Source organism: Echinops telfairi, unplaced genomic scaffold (genome assembly GCF_000313985.2).
Source record: "Echinops telfairi isolate 266 unplaced genomic scaffold, ASM31398v2 ScPeMD7_7469;HRSCAF=8507_0, whole genome shotgun sequence".
NCBI classification, from domain to species: domain Eukaryota; kingdom Metazoa; phylum Chordata; class Mammalia; order Afrosoricida; family Tenrecidae; genus Echinops; species Echinops telfairi.
Window position 1 is genome coordinate 24,957,044 of NW_022111372.1, and position 27,107 is coordinate 24,984,150.

The 27,107-nt window shown below is 42.8% G+C and overlaps 1 protein-coding gene across 2 annotated transcripts; it reads right to left on the reverse strand.

The window, feature by feature from the left end:
- Positions 1-247: 247 nt before the first annotated feature.
- Positions 248-25,587, reverse strand: TMEM50B (transmembrane protein 50B). 2 transcript variants are annotated; one of them, XM_045284818.1, is made up of 7 exons: positions 25,496-25,587; positions 10,918-11,057; positions 8,967-9,079; positions 7,099-7,166; positions 6,318-6,410; positions 3,595-3,652; positions 248-1,758 (listed from the first exon to the last, which is right to left on the reverse strand). In XM_045284818.1, exons 2-7 carry the CDS (start codon positions 11,014-11,016, stop codon positions 1,713-1,715), a joined length of 477 nt encoding a protein of 158 aa, XP_045140753.1. In that variant the 5' UTR covers positions 11,017-11,057; positions 25,496-25,587; the 3' UTR covers positions 248-1,712. The 2 variants fall into 2 exon arrangements, with proteins under 2 accessions (XP_045140753.1, XP_045140754.1); XM_045284819.1 differs by lacking the exon at positions 25,496-25,587 and adding an exon at positions 19,325-19,463.
- Between the last annotated feature and the right edge of the window lie 1,520 nt (positions 25,588-27,107).

Genomic DNA, 27,107 nt, shown 5'->3' on the forward strand with positions numbered 1-27,107 from the left:
GTGTCTGAAGGGATTTTACCCTTGACCATTGGCAGTCCAAGTGTGGACCATTTTCTCCTTTTTATTTTTTTAATGAGGAAACAGAGGGGAATTAGGTGGTTTTCTCACAACCAAGAAGCAAATGAATGGCAGATTTAGTTGTCTTTGGGATGACCTTCATTAACCTTCACACTAGCATTGCGCATGTCTGCATATATTGTTTCTCCTTATCTTACAAACAGCTTCCTTGATGTGAATAATTGAAAAATGAAGGTCATATCATTTTAATGGCTCGTTTTCTCCAACAAATTTAAAAACATTAGTACACATGAGATGTGATATTTATTGCAACCGGTTACAAGTGGAATCAAGTAAATCAGTCTTACAATGTGTTGGAAGCAAGACAGTTTACTGACATTTTGACGAAAAGCACAAGAAGCAAGGATTAGACAAGATGGTAGCTAGACAATGGCACAGCGTTCCACAAGCTGCTTCATACTCTGTGCCTGGCTAGCCTCTCCAGAGGCCAGAGAAGTTCAGCAAAGTAAGGCCTGCATTAAAAAACACGGTAATCCCATTGATGTCATTCTGTCTTGTAACATGGCTCTATAAAATCTTCTGGAGGAGAAAGTGCAACATAAAACTTGTAAAACAAATGAAAGCAAAAATGGTGCTTAAAGACCCAACTAACACCCTGAAATCTCTCATAGGAGTGCACATAGTAAAATACAGTATTTGAAACTCAGTAAAAGAAGTATTTGATTGTAGCACAAACGTTCAAGTTGAAGATATTATTTTGCAGGAACACTTCATCCAAAGCTTGAGAGCAAGAGCAAAATGAGACTTGCAATCTGGTAGCTAAGTAAATAAAATGCCTAATTTTTCACTAGGTTGTAATAATTCCCTTAGGGAGGAAGTACTTTTGTCTTCAAACTAATTATGCCCCCTTTTGTTATATGGCTCATGCTTTTAAAACTGTGGTTGCCTCAAACTTGCTTGATAATTGGATTTTAAAATGTGGATAATGGTAGGCTGTCACAGTTGAATCCCAGTGGAGAGGGAACCTAAGCTGCTTTTATAAGAAACATGTTGCCGCCCAGCTGCCTGGCAGTCTTTTTACATTAACCTTACAAAATCCAGTGTATTTGATAATGAACTATCCCTTCTCAAACAAAGTCTTATCAGAAGAGTCGTTTCCAAAGGAGGCTTTCAAACTAGCCCTTCAGGCATTTAAAAAAATCTTCTTATAAAAGTCCACTTCTTTAGTATATAAGAACTTATTTTTTTTCCTTTAAAAAAATCTTTTTTAAGCCAAAATAAATTACAGCTTGCTGAAATACCTTTCTAAGTGGCTCAGTGCTTACTTCAGGTCCATGAAACTATATTTTTCACATGTCTTCAAAAATTAAACATACTGAAACAGTTAACCGTAAAGTGACATGATGTACATTGGGAACAGATCACGCAATTAGTCTTCAGGAATAAAAAACTGATACTCATCATTCCATCCATATAATCCTATGTTATGTACATATTAACAGTCTATACTCAGTGAAAAATAAACAAACAGAAATTTCATGAAACTCTTTCAAAACTCACAGCATAAAAATGTACAGGAACAAAGACACCTAATGTACAATCTGTTCCATTTGGCAATGTGTAAATTATATTGAGATAAAAACGGATCTAAAAATGGAACATGACAAAAAGGAAAGGTGATGGCAGGCGTGATCTCAGGTCCATAGCTCCTCCGTTCTTCCAAATTTGTAGATCAGAGTGCTAAAGAGAGATGAAGGAATCATGAGCAAACAACATGTGGAGCCAGCGACAAAGAACCCATCTGCTAATACATGTCGACAAGTTCACTGGTTCCTTTGTATGAGTTTCTAAAAGTGAACGATAATGCAGCAGTTGCCCTCAATTCACATATTTTGAAAAGCAGTCGTCAACCTAGCTGCCTCAGGTTAGGTAAGCCCTCGACCTTAGAGCCTGCAATGTCATTAGAGCAAACCCGGAAGGAAAGGGGACATTTCTCACAGTGGCAGGTACAGGGGCCATTTTACATCTTTAGGTTCTGCCAGACCATGCTGAAATTCATTCCCGACCACTCACCCCTAAACAATTACCTAATTTATTAGTGCAAATCAAGACCAGAGCTAGAATATGAATCTAAACCTGGTTCAGTAAGAAAGCTCAGTAACCCTTTCTTCCTGGTCTCAAGGGAAGCACTACCGACCTACTGCAGATCCCCTTGGTCTTTGCCCTCATCAAAGCAGGGGAGGTAAGGTAATGATACTTTTTTTGTACTGGTTTAAGTTCCTGGTTGCATTTCTCAGCCTTTTATTATGAAAATTTTCAAATATACGAAAAGTCAAAGAATTTCTCCATGTAACATATATATATATATATATATATATATATATTCAACCTAGCTCATGCAGCCACCTTTAGTTCCCTCAGCAGATCATCACTGCACCCCGAGTACTGGCCATGCACCAAGCATGCGGCTCAGAACTGGGAGTGTGTCTGGGCATCAGAATAATAGAGCATCGGAGCATGACAGCGGCACATACAGATGGAAGCCAGTGAGAGAGGTCAACAAAGATGTGCCGAGGAAGGAGCACCTCAGCCAGGATCTAAGAGAGAGCTAGCTCAGCAAAGGTGGGGTTGGAGAGATGGGACACTCGAATCATGAGTTGAGTTGTAAGCAAGAAGGTTGTGCTGAACTGGAAATGTCAATCAAGCAAAGCAAGAGGTTTATTAAGGATCTGGAAACACGGTTTAGACCTGAAGATAGAATTCTCAACTCATTGGTATATAGGCAATGATTAAAGTTCCAAACATAAAGGTGGTGACCTAGAAAGAGAAAAATGAGAAGGTCTAGCACTGAGCCTGCAAAGGAAAAAGAGGAGAGGCCATACTGCACCCCAGTACTGAATTAGGCCCAGCACAAAGGAAACTCACAAGTGGGCCTCATAGCCAGTCTGCCTCTGATGTTTCCTTTTTCAATTAATAAATATATCTGAGACTTTTTAAAGCACAGGTTATGGAAGCAATAGTCAAATGCCAGCTCTGCATTTATTAGCAGGTATCCTTAAGTGAATTCTGAGCCTCACTTCCTTCCCCCTCACTTGATCTCTATATTCCCTGAGAAGTCGTAACAAGGTAGCATCTGAAAAGCATGCCACAGAGGTCCTGGCACATAACAGGATCCCCTATTTAAGTAATTAGTCTATGATGCTCTTCAACAACAGTGGGATTTTCAACTTTAAAAAGCAGCTTTACTCAGTCTAGCCCAGCAGTTCTCAACCTGTGGGTCACGACCCCTTTGGGGGGGTGGGGGAGGGTGTCAAACGACCCGTTCACAGGGATCGCCCAATTCATAACAGTAGTAAAATTACAGTTATGAAGTAGCAACAAAAATAATGTTATGGTTGGGGGGGGTCACCACAACATGAGGAACTATATTAAAGCGTCGCAGCATGAGGAAGGTTGAGAACATTGTTCTAACCAATCTCAGAGATTTTTAAAGTGGTCTGTGTAGATGCTGCTCTTATGATAAAAATAGCACATCTTTACATGTCACTGATACAATTGAGCAATTAGCCAACTTACCTAAAAAATATCAGTGCATTTTGGAAAAACACAGCTAGTCCTGGATAAACATCTGTATCTACACACAGAGAGGAAAACAGATTAGATTACAAAAGGTAAATAGTAAAAAAAAAAAAAAAAGGTCAATAACAATAGGACAGTCTTTGGGTTCGTTACAATGACACACTCTGTCTATGACAGAAGGAGCCCTGGTGGTGGAAGTCCTCAGCTGCTGACTGGAAGGTGGTTGGTTTGAACCCACCTGCCACTGCTGTGGGTAAAGATGTGGCAGTGGGCTTCCATACGAGTTAGAGCTGTGGAAGCCCTGTCTGTGGGGCAGTTCTACTCTAACCTTACAGGGTCACCACGAGTCAGAACCAACCTGACAGCACTGGTTTGGAATACTACAAAACATTGGTATTGGCCATTAACTGTAAGAAATCCATAATGAATTCAAAATAAGAAAATCCAATCTGATTCTTCCAAAATAATAAAAAGAGATATCCCAGGAAAAATAAAGATTGTTGCCTATTGATTTAGTGTCACAAAAATGTACCTTTCAAAAAGTTACATGTACATCCAGGCTCAAAAAAAACCCATTTACTTTAATAGTTTACACTGGTTTCATGAATACCAAGGAAATCCAGCTATTGGTTTGGGGTATAAATTTTTTTTTAAAAAGAAAAGGTAGGGCTGCTTCATTCTGGATAAAAAAGAGTGAACATACTAGGCTTTGTTTTTGTTTAAAGTAACTGCTAGGGTTTTTGCTGCCCCAGAACCACGTTGGGAAATGCACCTGGCATACAGCTTGTCCCATACAGAAACACAGATGCTAGAAAAATACAGATTCAAGTCCTGCTTATTTAAACCCTGTGGTATTTTCTCTCATTAATTAAGGAGTTCTACTTTTGCAAATTTTGCAAATCCAACAGCTATAAAAATGATTCATTACAATTCACAATTATGCTTTGCATGGGATCTATCCAGGTGGGAATGGTTAGTATCTTCGTGGAGCTATTTACATTTATTCTAGATACTGACCTTTTCTAAAACCACACAGGTTGATTAAAAAACTGGTTCAACTTTTAGGTTTTGATATATATCAAACAAGATAGTAGTTAAGAGCTACAGCTTTGAGCCAGACCCCTCTGGGTTTGGATCTTAACTTCACCAGTGACTAAATATGAAAATTATTTAACTTCATTATACTTATTTTCCTCATCTATAAAATGTGTATTAGAATGCTCACAGGGCCTGAAAAGTAAGTGATTATGTACAGTCGTTACAGCAGTAACTGACCCATAAGTGCTAAATAACATTAGTTGCCAATATGGTTATTAACTGTTCAAAAAAATCTTTAGAAGGATTAGAAAAGTGTTAGAAATTCCCTATGAAGTAAAGTCATATTCTATTTTAAAAAAACCTGTATATAACAAACTATGCTATAGAAACATAAAGATCTATAATGGAGAAATCGCTCAATCTATACTAATTGTTTAAAAGATTAAGATACAACCAATGAGCTCACAACCTTTGCAAACTTGGTACTTCCCTACATGCCTTTCAGGATTAATCATGTATTTCTATTTTCCGTCTAGGCTCTACAAAGTTTCACAAGCTGCTTCTGGGGTCCACAGCCCTCACTGAAATATCCTTGGAGCAAGGACTTTGGAACTGAGGGTTTTCAGGTTTTAGAATGGTAAAACAGAGTAAGTATTATACACAGCACCCCAGCTGGATTCGAGCCAGCATTTCACAATTAATCAACATCCTTTCAATGAAACATCTGAATATTTATACACTAAATGGAATAAAGACCAAAATTAACCCTGTGCAAACCAAAACCAAACTCACTGCCACTGCGTTGATGCCGACTCTACAGGACAAGGTAGAACTGCCCCTGTCAGTTTCCAAGACTCTAACTCTTTGGGGAGCAGAAAGTCTCTTCCTTTCTCTAACCCTGTTTAGTTCAGGTCAAACTGCTGCCAAACTGATTATGAGAAAAGGTGGCTTTCGGAGCTTTAGGGATTTGGGAACTAGGAATTAGGGTCTGTGGACCTGTACTGGTTTCTCACTTTTACTTTTGCAACTACCAAGAAACGGGATCTCTATTGTAAGAGCCTGGCTGTCCAAGCTAAGTGTGGAAGTGAGAAATTCTAGAAATGGTGGAGGGTGACGCAATGTCACCCGGGGCTTCCTCTGTGAACCAGAGCAACTCTACTGCACCCTATGACTCTAGCAGTTTCAATAAGATTCACAATAAGTAAATAAAGTCTTTTACTAAAGAATTATGTATCTTCAATAGAACAATTCCAAATTTACTAAATAATTCAACCATTAACAGACTAGGGCAAATGTCGAAGTCATATCTGATAAACCCTCAGGAACAGAAAAGGGAGTAGCGATACCAGGAAAGTAGGGGGAAGGGGGGAGGGGAGAAACCGCGGGGGAGGGGAAACAGCAGTCAGTGTAAGAGATGAAATAATAATTTATAATTTATTAAGAGGTAACGAGGGTGGGAGTGGGGAGGGAGAATAAAAAGAGGAGCTGATATCAAGGGCTCAAATAGAATATAATGTTTAGAAAATAACGATGGCAACATATGTACAAATATGCTTAATACAATTGATGTATGTATTGTTATGAGCTATAAGACCCCTCCCCCCCAATAAATGATCTTTTTTTTTAAAAAAAAAGGTCTATCTGAATCCCTCCTATGAAATGAAGTTAGAATCAATACTTACTTTGGGTAACATACGCACCAAAAAGAATCCACATGGAAGCAATAAGTGACCCAAACATCAACATGAAACCAATGAAAAGCCAAACTCGAGCGCCTGTGGAGAAAGAGGCTTTATGCTTTTGTTCATTTTTGTAAATCTGTAATGTCTTAGGAAGATATAACACTAGAACCATCATTAACCTAATATACGAGGGGACCAGTCCACCACCCGGACTCTAAGACCCCCTGATTTTGAATGGTAACATGAGGTGTATAAAATATAGGGGACAGTGGCAGTTCGGTAGTAGATTCTCACTTTCTGTGAGGGGAGATGAGGTGTGCTTCCCAGCCAATGCATTTCATATGCAGCCACCACCTGGGCATCAGTGAAGGCGTTAGTTGGTGTTGCTCTGATGCGGACCAGGTTTCCGCAGAGCTTCCAGATTAAGACCGACTAAGAGGAAAAGCCTAGCAATCTACTTCTGGGGGGTAAAAATCAGCCAGTGAAACCCTATGAATCTGATCCTGTTGTACACAGAGGGCAATTCAGGAACAGTTAACACAACTACATAATATGGACAGCAAAGGATCACAGAAATGGTAACTCCTGGCAGTAACTAACTTTTTAATAGGAAAGAACTTAATTAACATAAGATACTTTTTCTAAGTTAATATAAATATTCCATATAAACATTTGTCAGCCCTGAACAATGATTCACTACAGTTTCCCCTCCCCCTCTTGCCCTGCTAATGCACCCTTCTTTTGCCTGCCTGCATTTGTTAGCACCTCCAGGGGGCTTTACCTGTTCTTCCTAAACAGCCACTTTCATAGCTGTCACCTCTCACTTGAGCATTGGACACAGCATTTATCCTAGAACAAAACAAAGTCACCTAGTTATATACTGTTAAAGGTATACAGATGTTAAAAGGGACAATAGTTAATTTCCTAATAAACCATTTGCATGAATAAATATCACCTTCTAATTTAACTAATAACCGAGTGAATAGAAATATCACATTTGCCTAATTTTCCTAACGTACACTGGGAAAACCCATACTTATTTTAAGAGATCAATGATCTGCTCCCAGAGATCATTAAAGGGGGAGCCAATTTTAAGATGTCTTTGCCTACTTTACCTTTACATATGAATAAATTAAAGCTGGCTGTACAATTTTAAGGTTCTCATGGCAATCAAGAGTTAAACAGTTTTACTCAGGATGAGAGTCTGAAAATTTCCCCTATTCCATTTCTCAAACTCAGAGGAAACTTGGTCTATATGTACAATGGTCTACTTTATTCGGCTTCTCTTATCTGTTAGAGCAGGGCTCATGAATTAGAAGCAAGAATTGCCTTTTCTTAGCAGTCTGAATGGATCTACATAGTTCTATTTTCTTTATTATAAATTATTTTGCAAACTCCTGACAATAAAAGAAAATGATATAATCTTAAAGTGTTTATTGAACGTATTTTCAATCGTTAAAGACATCCCTGCCTTCATGAAGTGAGAAGCCTGATAAGCTAGAAAATGTAATGCGACAGAAATGTCACAGACAAACCTCTTTTGTGGATGCGGAGGCCAATCCTCCTGCCAAATCCTCCCCTCCTGCCAAATATTAGCAAGCACAGCCAGTCGCCCATCAAAGAAAAAAGAATATCCCCATGCAAGGGAGCACATTGTCTTGAGGTATCTTCTGTTGCTCAGAACACCCAGGCTTCTGAGTGACAGAGTGCATTTACGGGGCGGTCTGTACCTCATTTTCCTTTCTCATATAAGACAGGACTGTTGCCATATTCCACGGTTTAAGCAGGGCCGTGGGAAAAAGCTGTCAGCTCTGCCCAGAGCTGAAACTGAAAGTCTGACATCAACGAAGATAAGGTAAATGCTTGCTCTCCTGTTCCCTGGGAAACGGCTGGAACACAGTATTCTGCAAGTGCCAGTTATCCTCTCCTCCAAACCATGGTCTAACTGGTGAAAGATCACCTTGCTTCTATTTGCCCTCTAAGAAACTGTCAACAATTCCTTTGTCAGAGAACTTGTCACCGAGTGACAACAACTGTGTATAAACCTGCCTTGACTCACGTTTGGGGCCTTGGCGTGTCGATGCTCTTCGTGCCCTGGAAGGCCCATACTCGCCTGTCTCTTATCTGATCCCTTTATCTTTCTCAATTCCCACCATGCCCCTCGACCTCCTGGTCATTGTGAGAGCTGGTCCTCCTTGAATTTCAAACTGATGGCCAAAGTTGGGTGTTCAACAATGTCACATTAGAAAACTAGAAATCGAGCACAGCCATCAATTTTAAGACATAACGTTATCTTTTATCTGACAAGAAAATTGCCAACATTTATCATTTTAAGAGCCTGATTTCAAAGGCATTCAATTTTTTCAGGTCTACATTGAAACATATAAAATATGGTAATTTACCAGATTGACACTAACAAAAAAAAAAATCACATGATAATCTTCATAAGCGTTAAATGATATTTGACTAAATCTAACATTCACTCTTAATAAAAAAATCTTAATAAAATGAGGGTGTACAGGCATAGTTATCATCTTAAAGGAAAATCTATTCATTAAATTTAATAGTTATCCAATATATAGCATTGAACTTGAAGGGAATGATTTTTTAGAAATGCAATCTTGATTTGAGGATTACCTTCATACTTACATGAAGAAAGCCAATGTGGAAAACACACCACACGTGTGAAAGGCATGGTTCAACTGCTCTGGCTTAGGATACACCACGGCTGCGTCAATCATTATCCACCAACCTGTAAAGAACTTGAGAAATAGCCCAAGGCACTTAGAATGCGAGCACACCGGCTTCATCTTGAACTGCCCGTTTCCTCTAGCACATAAATTTGAAAAAATATTTCTACTTGACTGTTGAACCCTGAAATATAAAAGTAAGAATCTCCTGTTTGCGCTACAGCAGATGAGAGGAATACAGGTCACTAAGTTGTGTCAGGTTCTGAAGTCCTGCTCTCAATCAAGATTAAAATGGTATTTGAGTAAGAATTCTCTGCTTCTTTCCCACCATCATCATAGAGAGCCGAAGGTCCCCTTTTAACTACTCTCCACTTGACCCCATCCCTGATCAAGTCCTGTCTTTCTGATCTCTCCAGAGGACATTCGGACTGGGCCAGGCTAAGCCAAATGCAGACGGTTAGTCCAAACACCCAAACTCCCTGCCATCGAGTCAATTCTGACTCACAGTGGCCCTGTAAAACAGGGCACAGCGGCCCCATGGGTTTCTGGGTCTGTAACGCTGTACGGGAATAGAAAGTCTCATCTTTCTCCAGGGGAGCGGCTGGTGATTTTGAACTGCTGACCTGTGGTCAACAGCCCAATGCGTAACCATTATGCCACTTGGGCTCCAGGTGATGACTAGCAGGTTTCGCTTTAGTATGCCCAAGTATTTTTGCTTCCACAAGTGAGTTGTCTACTTGCCATGCGTCAGCTATGCTATTTTAAATGCTAGTTTGTATTATGAAATTTGACTATTACGTAACTGATTCAACATTCTGTTTGTAAAAGTAATGTTTCTACGTAAAATAAGCTGAATGGACTTTACATGTTATTGCCAAAGAATGTTATTATCAAATTAGGTGCAGGCAAGATAACTCTAAAGAGAGAGGAAAATGTGTAAACATCTGAGCATTCCACATGCAGGTGTTACACAGTAATCTTTAGTTCCTGCTCTGCTTTAGCTGTTGTTGTTGTTTCATCTTCATGGAGCAGACAGACTCATCTTTCTCCCAGGGAGGAGCAGTGGGTGCACACCCAGGGGCAACGGTGTCAGAGCTCACTATGCCATCAGGGGTCCTTTTTGTTGTTGTTTTTTTTTTTCCTGTTGGACTTCAGGTGTTGAACTATACCCTTCAAAAAAGAACTAACGCAGCAATAGCAGTGATGATGGATGGTCATATTATATTGTGAATATCAACTATGGCACTGAACATTTAAAATGGCTAAGATGCCAAATTCTATATTTTATATGTTATCACAGTACACTTTTTTTAATACAAGAAAGACACTGAAATGTGTTTCAAATAATGTAGTGAAGAGCGAAGTGGTTGATAACTATAATGAAGGAAAGACTGGTCATGATTTGGTATATTTTGAAGCTGGATGATAAATAAAGGTAAGAAGAATAGAAAGAACCTTTACACCATTCTTTCAACTTTTGTTTATATGCTTGATTGTTTCAAGAAAAAGGGTTCAAGAGAAAACAATGGGAAGAAAATGAAGTAAGTTTCTTCCACAAATCTCTACTTCCTCCCACCCATTCCCGTCCCAGTGCTGCAGTCTGGGGACTGGAGATGGTACCCCTGCCCCAGAGCAGGTTTTTAATGCTGTCTTTACATCTGAAAATGAGTCACGTAGTCATGTTTGGTTACTTAACATTCTGAGACCTGTGACATATGCATATTATAAAAGATCTATAATCACTGTATTATCAAAGTCACATAACTGAGGGCTCCCTTGTTCTGTGTAGTAACACTATCCAGAACTCTGATAATTATTTGTATAAAACAACAGTGAAGGAAATCAATCTGGAAGGGTCAAAGGGATCAATGGTTTCCAAGGTCAATCACAAGGCAGATTTTCTCACTTACCAATATGCCTGCGACCACAGATGCCACTGTGTTCCTTCTCTCGCTCCAGTCAACGCACTCACATTCCGGCCAACGGAAATTATCTAGGAAGCCTGCCATGTTTACCCTTTACGTGTGGATTTTTCATTAAATGGTGTCCCCTACAAACAAAAAGAAAATCTAAGAAAAAGAATGGGGCATTTACATGAACTTTGCCTAAAGATTCTGGTCTGTGTCCTGTATTCCTGAGGCCCACTTTTTTTTCTCTGAATCTTAGAATCTCAGGCCACGCCCTGCAGATTAGGTGAGGGATGAGGGGACTCAGGAGTTGGAGCTGGCGGAGCCATGACATGATACCTCATGAAATCAGGTGGCCTCACCGAGGAGGAGTTGGAATTTGCATTCCAGAGTAACATACCCAATAAAAACTCTGGACCCCAACATGCCATGAGCTTCCTGATTGTTAAAAGAGAGGGTCAAAACCACAACCAAACCTCTTGCTATGGAGTTGATTCCAAATCATGAAACCCATGTGTCCCAGAGTAAACTACATTCAGTTCGGTTTTTCCGAATCTGACTTATCAGAAGCATATTGCAAGGCACCTATCGATCAGTTCAAAGAGCCAACCTTTCAGTTACCAGGCAGGAGTTTAACCATTCACCAGGGACTCCCTGAGAGGGCGGCACCATGAGAGGTTAGCTCTGTCCAGGGGATCCTTCAAATACCCTTTCCCTCTAGGAAACTCACTTAAGCTCTACGAAGGCTTCTTGAGAGCTGTGCCATTCCAACACACGATCAAACCCAAAGGAGTGGTGGGAGCCAGCAGGGCAAAAGTGAGGGAGGCGGGGAAACTCCTAAGCTCAGGGCTGGCATGCTGAGAGTATAAAGGAAATCTCCAAATTTGTGGGCAGCAGGAAGGAATGTATTACCCAGTAAGCAAGCTTGCACTTGCTTACTAATCAATCGGAGGTAGTAAATCTGAAAAGAGGCTCTGATTCTGTAGGAAGGGGCTGTGAGGTTGGGAGACAGACACATGACAGCCTTACCTAGAACCAGAATCTTTGATGTGGTGAAAAAATGTGACACCTTCCTGTGGGCAGGAACCCTGAACAGCTGTATCCAAAGCATTTCTCACCTGAAAGCCAACTTCCCTAATAAAACCCATTATCAGGAGCAACATCTGTAAGTTGTGGCCAATGCAATGAGTTTTAGAACCCAACTGAAAAATTGACATTGTCTCCCTGACTGAAAGTAGAAACTTGGCGACACAATATTTAATACAGGTTATCGGGCCTCTGGAAATTGATATGGCAAAGGATACTAAAGCTAAATCTCAAAGTCTAATAGATTAGTAAATATGTAAGTAAAATAGTTTACTTAATGTGGATATTTTAAAGTCTACTTTTGAGAAAGATTTCCTGGCATGAGTAAATGTACTGACTATCCCAAACCCACTGCTGTGGGGTCAAGTCCAACTCATAAAGACCCCCATAGGTCAGGGAAAAACTGATCCCTTGGGGTTCCGGGAGTCAGACCCTTATAGCCATAAACAGCCTCATCCTGCTTCCCTGGAGCTGCGGGTGGGTTGAACGCTGACCCTGGGTTAAACAGCTCAGTGCGTACCCATGGTTGTCACCAGGATGCCTTGTAAAGACTAATAAGTGAAAAAGCAGGTTAAAGAACTAGCTGTATCTATTCAAATAAACATACACATACATAAATATATTGAAAGGACAAACACCATCACTTTCATAAGATATGTGCATGGTAGGAACACATGCTTGTTTTGCTTTTTGCTTTATATTTTCGAAGTTTGCTGGGTTGAGCATGAATTACATTTTTTTAAAATACAAAGTTGTTCTTGTCTTTGTTTTGTTTTAAAGACAATTAACACCATATACTTGCTGATTCTTATTATTTGTTTAGAACCCTCCTTTATGAAATCTACAGAGCCAAGGAAAAATAAATGAATATAATGCAAAAAAATAAAAGTCTACATCTCTCCTAATATTACCATTAGCTATTAATAACAGGGTATTTGCTAAGTTTGAAACAGTGGCTAAATTTGGGCAGTGGCTAAAGATGCTCAGGCACTAGCAAACAGGTTGGTAGTTTAAAACCACCTGTCAATCCACCACAGAAAGATGTGCCTACATGTTTCTTCAGGGATTTTAGAGTCTAAGAAACCCTATGGGGCAGTTCTGATCTGCCCTATAGAGTCGCTTTGAATTGGAATCCACGCCCCTCTTTTTAAGCTCTTTACAAGAGGACCTGGTGGTCATGCACTCGGGTGGGAACCAAAAGGCCAGCAGTGAGCAGCTTCAAGGGACAGGTTTGGCAGGCTGCTTGCTCCGTAAAGATTACAGCCTTGGGACCAATGTGAGTTGGAGTCAGCTCCGTAGTGATGGGTCTCTGTCCGGTGGTGTTGAAGTTATTTATAGGCTGGCTATTCGATATTTACAGCGCTCCACACGTGGCTCACGGGTTGAGAGAATAGTTAACTTGACCAAGGTCAGGCAGCGAACAGAAGGGAACGCCAACATCTCCACTGCAGAGCAAGTTGGATTCCTAAGTCTGTGCCCACGGCCACTCTGCTACACTGCTGACCACCATCATCCAGTCTCACATTCTATGGAAAGAATCTAGCTGCTGTTCCACTGCCTGTAAGACCCCCCTGACAAAAAAAAAAAATCAAGACTAAGACAAAAGAGGAAATCGTCCCAATTTACAGGAACACAGTGCTCATTGAAAACTGAAGCAAGCAGTCCAATGAGGTTGACAATGACCTTTGGTGATTACTGGTGGTTTAAACCTTGCCAAGAGTCTGCAGAATAGTTTTTCTTCTTGGGTGCACTATAAACCTGATTTCTAAGCACCCACACTGAATATTTTATAGGCCTTAAAATCTAACAACATGAATTATTGAGAGATTTTAATACTTTTGGAAAAGACATTTTACATATTTAATCTCAGTGAATGCTTATTTGCCTTCTGAATTGTAAATCACAGATAACTGCTACACTGAAATTGGATGGGGGCTGCTAGGTGCTAAGAAGTCAATTCTCCCTCAATGACCCTGAGCACAACAGAACAAGACATGGCTGGTCCCGCCCGCCTGCATCATCCTCACAATCATTGCTTTGCCTGAGCTCACTTTGGCAGTCACTGAAATGCATCTCACTAGGGGGCTTCCTCTTGTTCACTGCCCCTCTACACTTTAACAAGCATGATGTCCTTCTGGAAGGGCTGGTTTCTTCTGACATAGCCTAAGTATATGGCACCAAGCCTCACCATCCTCACTTCTAAGAAATATTCCGACTATACTTCTTCCTAGACAGAATCATTCGTTCTTTGCCAGCATCATAATTCAAATGCAGCAATTCGTCTTTGGGCTCCCGTGATTGAAAATGCCATGGTTTGGGACAGGCACACTTTAGTCCTCTCAGTGACATCTTCAGTTTCTAACACTGTAAAAAGGTCCTGTGTCATTGGGCCTCCACTCAAGTACCCCCTCAGTGCAAGAACATTTTGCTCTATTAACCTGGCATTCCATGATGCTCACCTTCCCAACATGATCACTGAAGACAACACGGGTGCATAAGCAAATGTGGTGAAAGCTGATGGTGCCCGGCTATCAAAAGATATAGCATCTGGGGTCTTAAAGACTTGAAAGCAAACAATGGCCATCTAGCTCAGAAGCAACAAAGCCCACATGGAAGAAGCACACCAGCCTGTGTGATCTCGAGGTGCCAAAGGGATCAGTTATCAGGCACCAAAGAACAAAAAAATCACATCATTGTGTGCTCACCTCCATGACATGATCGCTGAAGACAAATGGGTACATATGCAAATGTGACGAAGAAAGCTGATGGTGCCCAGCTATCAAAAGATATAGCGTGTGGGGTCTTAAAGGCTTGAAGGTAAACAAACAAGCAGCCATCTAGCTCAGAAGCAACAAAGCCCATATGGAAGAAGCACACCAGCCTGTACGATCATGAGGTGTCGAAAGGACCAGGTATCAGGCATCATCAGAACAAAAAATCTTACCATAGTGAATGGGGGCGGGGGGAGTGCGGAGTGGAGACCCAAAGCCCACTTGTAGGCCACTGGAGAACCCCTTGCAGAGGGGTCTCGGGGAGGAGACGAGCAAGTCAGGGTGCGATGTAGCAACGATGAAAAATACAACTTTCCTCTAGTTCCTAAGTGCTTCCTCCATCCCCCCCACCCCCCCTATCATGATCCAAATTCTACCTTGCAAGTCTGGCTGGACCGTAGGATGTACACTGGTACAAACAGGAACTGGAAACACAGGGAATCCAGGGCGGATGATCCCTTCAGGACCAGTGGTGTAAGTGGCGATACTGGGAGGGTAGACTGGAAAGGGGGAACCGATTACAAGGATCTACATGTGACCTCTTCCCTGGGGTACAGACAACAGAAAAGTAGGTGAAGGAAGGGAGACATCGGACAGGGCAAGATATGACAAAATAATAATTTATAAATTATCAAGGGTTCATGAAGGAGGGGGAAGCAGAGAGGGAGGGGGAAAAATGAGGAGCTGATGCCAGGGGCTTAAGTGGAGAGCAAATGTTTTGAGAATGATGAGGGCAATGAATGTACAAATGCGCTTTACACAATTGATGTATGTATGGATTGTGGTAAGAGTTGTATGAGCCCCTAATAAAACGATTAAAAAAGAAGAAGAATGGGGAGAGCTCAGATTTCTGTCAAGAGGAATGCCAACAAATCTAGTTTGAAAAACTCTCCAGGAGAACCTCGTGTGTTAGGGAGAAAGTCTCAGACTCAACAGAGATTACTGAAAGGACAAAGACAAATGTTAAGAATCACTGGAGTGAGGGAGACCATCAGCACCTTTGTACAGGGACAGACTTCATCACAAGTCACAGTGTTTATTAGATATGACAGTGGGTGTCATTGTCAGGCTCCGACTCACATGGACATTGAGTTGATTCCGACTCACAGCAACCCTGTGTACAACAGAACAAACCTCCACCTGGTCCTGGGCCATCCTCCCAAGAGTTCTTATGTGGGAGCCCACTGTTACAGGCCCAGTGCCTATCCATCTCGCCAAGGAGCTTCCTCTTCCCACCGCCCTTCCACTTAGCCAATGATCTCCTCCCCAGGGACTGGGGCAGGACCAAGGAAAGCATCACAAGACATTAACTGTTGGCAGGTCCCCTCCTCAGTCACAGGTGGGAGGGGTCAGGTGAGGGAGGCAGGTTAGGATTATAAACATAACTGCAGGTTTTAAAGGGCTACAGGATGGCTTCTGGGGCTTAATTATCTAGCGGCATGACGGTCGACTCATGGTCACACAGAGTCATCATCGCAAAGTGGCTACAAGACATGCAGGACAGGCCTTTTTTGGAAACTGCTATTAAAATATGCATTTGAAAGTTGGGGGGGAAAAAGAACGTTGGACATCGAAAAGGGGGATCAATAAGAATCTGTGCATGTGAATTGTGGTACTGGCAAAGAATACTGCCAGTACCATAGACGGCCAGAAGATCTGTCTTGGAAGAAGTATATAGTGAGAATGCTCCTTAGAGGTAAGGAGGGCGAGACTTCCTCCATGAACTCTGGACATGTCATCAGGAGAGACCAGTCCCTGGGGGACAGCATGCTTGGAACAGAAGGGCAGCACAAAAGAGGAAGACCCTTCACAAGATGAACTCATACAGTGACTGCAACAACGGGCTCAAACTTAACCACAACTGTGAGCACGGGCCAGGCTGTGCGCTGTTTCACTCTGAGTCAGAACACAGTCACTGGCACCTAACAACAGCAGCAGCAAAAGAGAGTGTCACGGTGATTGGAATCCACTCAATGGCAGTGAGCAGCAGTAGTAGTGGCCATTACAATTGCTTTTTCAATCATGTTTGTTTCTGGGGATCCATGGTGAAGCTAGATCAAATGGCGCTGTATAGTTAAGCTGATTGCGATCTCATACACCCTTAAGGGGTTTGGGAACCATTGAACCAAATCACCTTAAAGGCCCCTCTTCCACTGCTAAAATTCACCATCTCACCAATGAGGGGGCAATAGCAGTAATAACCAAAACCTTCACAAGATTTCACCCTGGCCGGGAAGCAAAGAAGGGGAAGTCATGGGCTGGGTAGCCCAGTGTTCACTTGGGTCACGGGACAGCAATAGACAGTAAGGAGGAGGCTGACAACAAATAATGGAAGCCGGGGAAGACACTGGGAGGTTTTCGAGAGTTAGAGGCAACCGAGGCGAACACATATCAATGCCAGCGAGTCAATTCCAACTCCGAGAACTTAGAGGACGGGATAGACTGCTCCTTTGGGTTTCCGAGACTGGAGCTGTTTAAGGAGCGGAAGTCTCATCTTTCTCCTGCAGAGCAGCTGACTTCGAGGTCAGCAGCTCAAAGTGTGACCACTATGCCACCACCAGGTGCTGCCTAGGGGTGATGTACCTGTAGAGGCCTGGACAGACATGTAGGCCGAACAGATGTGGTAGGTAGAGTGGACATACATTCATGAATATACATAGATTTGCAGGATATTTGTATATGTATATTTACCTTTGCTGCAAATACATCCATGAATGTGATAAAAAAATACATTTATGAAAATTTCTTAAACAAGGGAAAGAGTCGCCTCAAGGGAAAGAGTCGCTGGGCCTGGGGGACCAGTACCATAATCTCAGAGAGCACCAAAGTCAATTGGCATAGCACAGTTCACAAAGATGATGTTCTCTACTGTGCTGGGGTTGTTTAAAGCTCATGAGCAGCCATCTAAGGTGCAACTATTGATCTATCCCTGTCCAGAGAAAGAACAGTGATGAAAATCAAGACACAAGGAAACAGCCCAACAGCCCACACCCACATCCATCTCCACAACGCTGGGCCAAGGATGCTGAGGTGCCTGGCTCCCACTACCAACTGCTCCGAAAGGATCACCTTAAAAGATCCTGGATAGAGTGGGAGAAAAATGTAGAACGTAACTCAGAATCACAGGCGACCACCTTTACTGGTCAGATAGAAACAAGCGGGACTCGCATGCTTATAGCCTTAGTCACCACCTTTCAGATACAGAACTGAACTCACCCTCATGTTTATCAACCATTAAGATCCCAGCACAGCATTTACTCCAGGACAAAGTTCAGAAAGCTAGGAGAGGAGGAGGAATGGAAACATGATACACAGGGAGGAGATGGGATAGGTGATGATGATACATCACCTTGAGGGACTGCAATGGATAAACCTAAAAGACTCCACCATTAATTTAACCTAGGTTGAAAACATGCTTCCTTTTGGAAAGGGATAGGGAGAATGGTTGTACACTTGAATGTAATCAATGTCACTGAACTGCATATGTTGAAATTAATGAATTGTTGGGTTTGAGTATGTATGTTTCATGATAATAACAAAAAAGATTTAAAACCATACTATTAGCAAACCAGAAATATGTAAGTCTTTACAGAAATGTGTAAATTTTTATCAATTTTGATTTTAAAAATAGCAGCTACTATTTTAAAAGGCAGCCTTGGTGAATGGATGAAATCTGAGTACAATTTGGACATATCTAGATGTAACACTGGTAGAATATGCTTTCATCAGAAGATGGTCTTATATTGGAGGGGACATGCTCACATACATAGCATTACAGTCAATGCTGGCAATATACTATCAAAGAGGCAAAAAGAGAGAGAGAGAGAATGGCAAAGTGTTAATGATGCTGACTCTGTTGGTTTTTCCCCATTTTTCAGTATGTTTATAATTTTTTGTGATAAGTTGAAAAAACATAGAAATGAATCATTAATTGCCACCTAAATGCAAATGATTGCTATAGAGTCTAAGCGAAAAATCAGTCGTGGCAAAATTCCAGTCACTCAATGAAGCCATCTGTACCCAGGCTTACAAGCAGGGACCCTGCTTAGTCACCCTTGCGCCCTCTGAGATGGCTCAGGAAATGCCCTCCCCCAATTCAGAGAAGCTGACTTCAGAGTCACAGCCTTCGACCCAGAGATAAAAGGGAGCTCAGGGGCAGGCAGCACTGGGAACGCATAGACATGAAGATGACTGAGAGCAGGCCTTCTCAGAGGGAGCGGTCACCTCCAAGTACCAAGATCACCTTCTAGCACTAGCCTCTGAGGTGGACGAAAGCATAGGTTCTGGAGACAGCACTGACCAGGGCTCACTCCTGCGCTCAGGGACTTCCCAGCTGAACACATCCATGCAGTGTTCCATGCTTCATGAAGCAGCTGCTATGTGCCAAGCACTGTTCTAGCTTTGAGCCCCCTTAGCTACGGTCTCCTTGCATGTACACTGGAATCAATGCCAGCACGTACCTAAGAAAGTGAGGATGAGCGAGAAAAACAGTTCCAGCACACACGAGCACTCAACACCACCAACCACGACCTACCCAAAAGGTGGCTGCTTACCAAAAAGGGCCGCTCTTCCAGACAGCACTGCTCGTGTTCTCAGGCGGTGAAAAACCTATTATCATTTCTGGGTGAAGGCAGCAGCTCATGTTGCTCCCTCCTGAAACTCCATTCCGGTTTTTTCAAAAGTCATACACTGCTAATGCCAGGAGGAAGGGAAGACAACAGCAATAAAACTGTGAAAGCTAGAAAGTTGATGGGCAATGCTTACTGACAGCTGACCCAAGAAAGCTGATTCCAAGCCAGTGGCAAAAAAAAAAAAAAAAAGAAAAGAAAAAGATGAGAACCAGCTCAGTAAAGCCTCAGGGAAAGCAACATCCCAGGCTCTGGCCCTCCCACTGTTGGCAAGTGCTCCTTCCATACTCTGCCAGAAGCCTGAGGCTTTGTCCTGTTCCTTATGGCCCACTGGAGATGCCAGGCACAATGAAGATGTGGATGTCACAATAGAAATGGGACCCAGTGACTATATGCTAATTGTAGAGGACCTCAAAAGACTGGCAACCTGATCCTTTCTTTCAAGCTGGGAGACTGAAACACTCTTCTCTGAAGAATCTGACCAGGTCAAGGCAGGTATAAAGATATGGCCAAGACACAGCCAAGCCAGATCACTACACAGACACCTAACTGGCTACCCTCATCCATATCTCAGCTGTCAAACAGCTTTTTCATGCAATTACCCATCAAAGGTGTACTGGTGGTGTCGCAGGTTACACATGGAGCCGATAACTACAAGGGTCAGCAGTTCAAACCCACCAGTCTCTCAGAGGGAGAGATAAGATGCTATCTGAGCCTATAGAAGTTTAAAGTCTCAAAAACCCAAGGGGGCAGCTCTATCTGCTCTATAGCATCACTGTGAGTCAGTGGGTGGTGAGTAGTCATCATCATAAACAAAAAAGCAAGGGTTACGACACACCTTTAACATGGATCACATATACAGAGCAGGAAAAGGTAGCTTCTCAATCCACAGGATGAGAAAACTTAAAATCAATATAACCTCAATACACAATAAAAATAACATACTGTATCTAAGAAATAAAACTAGTGTGCTACCATAAGAAACATCCAGAAAATAAAGAAGTTTCAAAAAGTTAAAAAAGAAAAAACAAAAAGAAAAAACAAAAAAATAAAAAAAAATAAAAAGTTAAAAAAGAACATTACAACAGAATAAAATAGAAAAATTCCAACAGAAGGGTCAGGAAGTAAAATAAAATCTAACAGTATATAAGGCAAAAAATATAAAGAACACAGATGAGAAAATTTTAAGAGCAGGATAAAAAGTTTCCATTTAAACACTTTTCAGATAAGAAAAAAATGACAAAATATTTCAAGAAAATTTCTCCAGAGTAGTTCTTGTGTTTCTAGATTAAAATGGTCCATCAACGACTAAATTTAATGGATGAAAACAGATCCACACTAAGGTACATCATATTACATTCATATTTATCATATTGATTAAACACTAGCATCAAGGTGTAGGTGCTACAGGTTGGGAGAGAAAGAGAGAAAAAAAATTATTTCCAACTAAAAGTTCATTACCAGCCAAAGTATCAATCAAGTATGAAGGGAGAATGGAAACATTCAGGTAAGGAAGTTCTCAAAAATGTTAACACTTCTTGCCAAGGAACTACTGGAGAACTTCATTTAGCCCCGCCTGAGAGAATACAGGATAAAGGAAAGATCCGGCACAGGCAAGCTCGAGTCCAGTTGTGCCCAGACACAGAGGACACTGGTTCAGACTGAAGCAGTATAACCAGAGAGGAAAACGTGCTGTTGTACCAGTAAACCTGACTCAGATGCCTATTTCCGAATACTCTCAGCCTGGCTAGATCTTGATAATATGCTGATGAAGTTCCAGTTCTCTCCACCTAGCAGCCAGCACAGCATCAGCAGAATATCCATTTCACTCCCCCTCCCACCTCCCCACAAAGGTTCTGCTTTACCTAATCTGTTAACTTAGACTGAAAATACAGCATGGCCCACCCTCTCTGACCACATTTCCACTGTACTTGGTCCACACACAACTGCGCTCCTGATGCGGACTATTTCCCAGGGCTCGCTCACTGCATGGCCCACTGACTGCCACAAATAGCGCCCGATGAACAGTTGAGGAGGCTGTTCCGATCATCGTGTCTTGGAAACCTCCATCTAGCATTGACTATATTATGATCCTTCCCTCAGACAGCCAGAGTATATCCTAAAAAAACTAGCACTTTCTAATACGCCTGTCTGGACCTCATCTGATACCCTAAGGATATAACTTTATCAGTTTAACTAATGAGCACTCATAAAGGCATAGACAGTTTACAGTACTGTCAAGTTTGAGGTTAACTCTAGAGATTAATAAGGTGTGTGATTTTATAGCCTATCAGAGAAATAATCCCAAAGGTATTATGATCTTGTTGGCCCGTGGAACATTAACCAATTATGTTTAGCATACCAAGTTTATTTAGACATTTCTTTCCCTGAAGACTGCATAAATCTCTACTCCTTAAACACGTTTTAATTTTTATTGTTGTGAGAATATACAAAGAACATACATCAAACTCAACAATTTCTACATGTGCAATTTAATGTGACATTGATTATTCTCCATTGTCAACGTCCTTTTCTATTTTGTTCTTCCCACATTTAACATACATTCACTATCTCTTAAGTTTTCTATGTAATCTTTGAGTGTCGTTATCAATTTGGTCCCATATAGATACATCTTGAATGAGCATAAAACTCAAGGCAGACATTCTTCAAGCTAGAAAAGTCTTTAAAAATACTTCAAACATGGGAGGGTAAAACCAAAAAGACCAAACTCATTGCCACCCACTCAAATCAACCCTACAGGACAGAGTAAAACTTCCTTTTCGGATTTCTGAGACTGCAGCTCTTTCTGGGAGTAAAAAGCCTCATTTTTCTCCTGAGGAGCAGCTGGTGGTTTTGAACTGCTGACCCTGTAGTTAGCAGGCCAATTTATAACCTGCTGCACCACCAGCGCTCCTCAAGGGAGAGGTAGGGAAGCAAAAAAAGAAAGACTTCAAGTGCTATTTTTGGCTTAAGGTTTAAAGATCATCACCTCAGGGAAATAGTTTCAGGAGTTCATCCACCCTCTAAGGGAGTCCATGAAAATTTGAAATTGTGTTTTGCATTTGTCTCCTTTTGATCAGCTTTTCCTATAGAATACAGTACTTCTACAGATGTTTAAGATGTTCAGAATGGTGGCTAGGCACCATTTAGTTCTGCCTCATGGCAGAGGAGACAATTCCCCACACGTTCTATTCCCTTTCCTATTCCTAAAGCTCTTACTTCTCAAACTGAATTTACTTTATTCTTCTGTTGCTCCAGGCCAACAGGCTCAAGTTACTGTGCTGTGCAGTGAGGAGGCAGGACAGCCACACTGAACACATTGTTAGGCTAAGTAAGGGGAATGCCCCAGGAAATCATGACCTAAACCTCCAGGGAACCAAGTCCCACAAGGTGTTTGGTTGTACAAATACACAAGAAATTAGTTCTTTGTGGCATTTTCAGTAGTAGTTACATAAAGCTTTGAAATCAGCTCAGTATTCATTCATATGAAAATTTTTTTATAACATTGGTCAGTTCAAAATCAACTATATTATTTAGGACATATAAAAGTGTGGGGATGCAAGTTTGTATGTGCAGTGTGCACTTTGTGCATGTATGTAAAGTTTACTTTTTAAACAAGAGAATGATTAATATAAAACTCAGAATTAAAAAAAAAAAAGAAAAGAAATCAGAATAGACCACGAAGACCCTGAGGAATACTAACTGTAGACTTCTGACTCAGGGGGACAGTGCTTGACACTTCATCTGAACTGGTTTAGGGTTATTCAAAAGAGGGCCACAATGAAAAGTCTAAAGGTGTAATGGGTGGGGGTGGGGCACTAGACTACTCCATCCTTGACAGACTACTCCATCCTTGACAGGAGGAGCAGCAATGGGGTTTTGCAGGTGACCCTTGGCCACTAACGCTGGGGAATAAAGGGTGTAAGTACTATTGGTAAGCAGGTCCTGGGATACAGAACCTGAAAGAAAAGGGGCTTAGACTGAAGGACTCTCACAGGCCTGCTCGCTATTTAACTGAGAGAAACTCATCTACTTGGGTCAGACTAGCAGTTAGACTTGGAACTATTTGTATGGTCTCTCTCTCTCTCTCTTTTTTTCTTTCGGTGTCAATCTATATAAGATATGCAGAATAAGCAATCCCAAGGTGAATGTATCTGAGAGGTGAACAATGGGTAAACATGATAGTTGGGCATGAGGAAAGAAAAAAGAAAAAAGAAAGAACAAGAAAGTAAAGAATTATATATATAGGTAAAAGTAGATATGTATATATGTAAATATAAGGATAGGTGTCTTTGTGTGTATGTACACACACACACACACACACATATGTACTCATTGAAAAAGTGTTTCGGTTCCTGTTGGTTATCAAGGGGATTACGGCAGGGTAATATAAAACCAAGTATGTTGGTTCACATTGTTTTCCTGAAGGCCCTCTATTCACTACCGTCAAGTCAACAAATGAATCAATATAACCTTAGGATCAACACTATGAAATGGAAACTAGGGTAGTAAATTCACCACTCAGTAAAGTAGCACAGTCATCAAAAATTTCCAATTCAAATCTCTAAACATGAATGGGTACCCAGATTTTTTACATACATACATTAACCCGAAAAGATTTAGCAGACTCCCTTTAAATTATGCAATCTTTAAGCTAATTAGTGGGAGAAAGATGAGTTTTTCGACCGCCGGTAAAGCACTATAGTCTCTGAAACCCACAAGGGCAGTTCTACCCTGTCCAGTAGGATGGCCATGTGTTGGAATCCACTCCATGGCAGTGAGATTGGCTTGGGGTTTTTAAGCTCATAAAAGATTCCAAATTGGGGCGGGGTGGTGGTGGTGGGGTGTCACAAAACAAAAAAAACAACAAAATTACACTGAAGTAAAACAGCCTACTTAAAATATCTACCTGAAACATTTCCTACTGATCACACAATACCAAATAATTTTCTTGCATTTCCGCTTTCAATACCTAAAAAAAGGGGTGGGGTGGGGCGAAGGAATGCCCATCAGTAAGAAACCAGTTGCAGAGAATGGCTGGGGGGTTGGGGAGGTGCTCCCCGGAGGAGGAAAGCTACATCCTCACCCAGTTCTACTAAAACCTACATTTTTCCTATGGCATCAACACAGCCAACAGAATTTTTCATTTCCATCTTAAGAACAAGAATTCTCGAAACAACTGGAAAAGGTGACTGACAACGTTGGACGTAAGGGCCTCTGAAATTATCAAGAAGCGAGATTTAGAGGACAAGCATGTAGAGCATCATGCGGACAGTCCGAATGGAGAAATTCGCGTCTTTCTGAGAGGCGGGAGGCTGATTACACACGCATTCACTCCAATCGGAGACTAGAATTCCACCCACGGCACAGGCAGGGGAGGGCACGAGCGCCGTCCATCACTCACTACTCGTCTGGCTTTACCCTTCAGATGAAGAACTCCACCGGCTGCGTCGGAAGCCTAGATTAACTGCTAGAGAAACAAAATGGTCCACTACACCACGCCGGCTAACAGCGGCAATCTTCTGCTGCTCCTGATCCAAAAGGGCACTCGACACTAAGATCAACTCTCAAAAGACTCTTCTTCCTCTTCCTCTTCCACTTCCCCTCCCCACCTTTACGCTTCCCTCCCCAGCGGACGGGCTCGGGAAAGCGCGCGGGACGCGGCCACCGCGCCGACCGTGCCTCTCGGCGGGCTGGGGTCGCGCCGTGGCCGCGTTCGCTGTGCAGCGGCGACGCAGGGGCCGTCCTCCCGCCCGAGCAGCCGCCAGGCAACCTCTCTAGACCTTTCGACCCCCCCTTGAGGGCGATACCGTGGCGGCGTGGCTGAGTCGGGTCACGGGCGCGTCACAGCCACGGTGGGCGCGCGGGCAGCGCGATGGGCGGCGAGGCGCCGCGGAGGCCTCTGTCCGCACATCGCCTCGCCGCTCAGCGGACGCGTCCCCGCCGAGGCGGCGCGGGAACCGCGGCACCGGAGCCCGGCACCCAGGACCGAGCTGCTGCGTCTGGCAGGCCAGGCCGGGGCTGCCACCCTGAGGGGGTGCGGCGGGCGCAACCCACTCCGGTCCCGGGGCGCCCGCCACCGGCGGCGGCACTCACCCCGCTTCCTCGACGCCCACGCCGACCCCAGGCGCGCGCACGGAGGAGGAGGCGGCTACGCCGCAACCCGGCCGGCGTCGTCGGATTCACCCGGAGCTGGTCAGCATCAGGGGGAGACGCCGGTGGGACGGGGCAGGGAGGGGCGGGGCGCAGCGCCGTGCGCACGGCAACAACCAATCAGCGCGCCGAAAATGATCGGCCGGGGGCGGGGCGGGGCGGAGCTCCGAGAAGGCGGGGGCTGCGCGCGGCCGTCCGGCGAGTCAGGGCGAGGACGGGCTGGGGGTAGCGGTCTAGACCCGGCGTCCTCTGATTCGCGGCCACGCCGGCCTGGCTCCTCCCATCCTCTTCTGGGCAGCGGCCGCGGCCCAGCTCCCGCGCGGCGTTCCTGCTCGCGCACCTCTGGTGCGGGCTCGATGAGGTCACGTGCTGGGGACCCGGAACTGCAGCACAGTCCTTGGCGCTTAGGCCCGGCCCGTCGGGCGGCCACCTGCCCCAGGTTGGACTGTGTGCGCCAGGATGCTCCCTCAGGCTGAAGGTCCGTAGACTTAGATGCCCTGTTCCAATCCCTGTCGTTCAGAAACGGAGGCCTAGAGAGGTGAAGTTACGCATCCAACCTTGCTCTGCAAGCACTGCTTACTTGAGGTTACCAACACAAATCACTAGGTGTTTTAAAATTCTGTTCGGATGTTTTTCTTGTCTGTCCACCCAGATTTTTGGCTTCTTTATATTCAGTTTTCTTTTCACGGTGTCCTTTAAAGATTTTAATGCCTAAAATTTCAGCGTAAATGATACAGCCTTTGAAAACTTCGTTTAAATTTCCTACTGAATGTAAAATGCTGTTATTTGGGAGAAAGGATACTGTATAAGTCCAGATGTGAAAAAAATGGGAATCTACAAGACTTTGAAATCCTGGATGGTGCAAATCTGATTGGGTTTTCACCCAGTGGATAGTGGGTTAAATTGAGTTGCTAACTTCCAGGTCAGCTGTTAGAACCTACTGTGGGAGAATAATGAGGTAATCATCTCTTTAAAAGATTTATAACCTCCAATCCCCAAAGGGCTTGTTCTATTCTATCCTATGGGGTCACTATGAGTCGTAATCAACTCAATGGCAGTGAGTGTGGGTTTTGCGGTACAGCAGAAGATAGGGCTGGTGGCCCGCTTTCATTAAAGTTTGGCCAAGGAAATCCTATTAAGCAATTCTACTCCCTAACACACGGGGTCACTGTGACTCAAGAGGGACTCCACAGCAAACCAGGAGACTGTACGCTTAATGAAGTAATGAGAGGATATTTTGACCTTAATGATCTTTCTCTCAAATACCTATACAGCATTTTATAATCTGCAGGAAATTTAAATGAAGCTTTCAAAAGCTGTAGAATTTACGCTGAAATTTTAGGCATTACAATTTTTAAAGGAGTCTGTGGGAAGAAACCTGAATATAAAGAAACCAAAAATCTGGTGGGAGAAACGAGAGAAAGACAGGGCCTTCTACTCTCATAAAGAATTAATTATAGCAGAGGGGTCTCGGGGAGGAGATGAGCCAGTCAGGGTGCGATGTAACAATGATGAGAAATACAACCTTCCTCTAGTTCCTAAAGGTTTCCTCCCC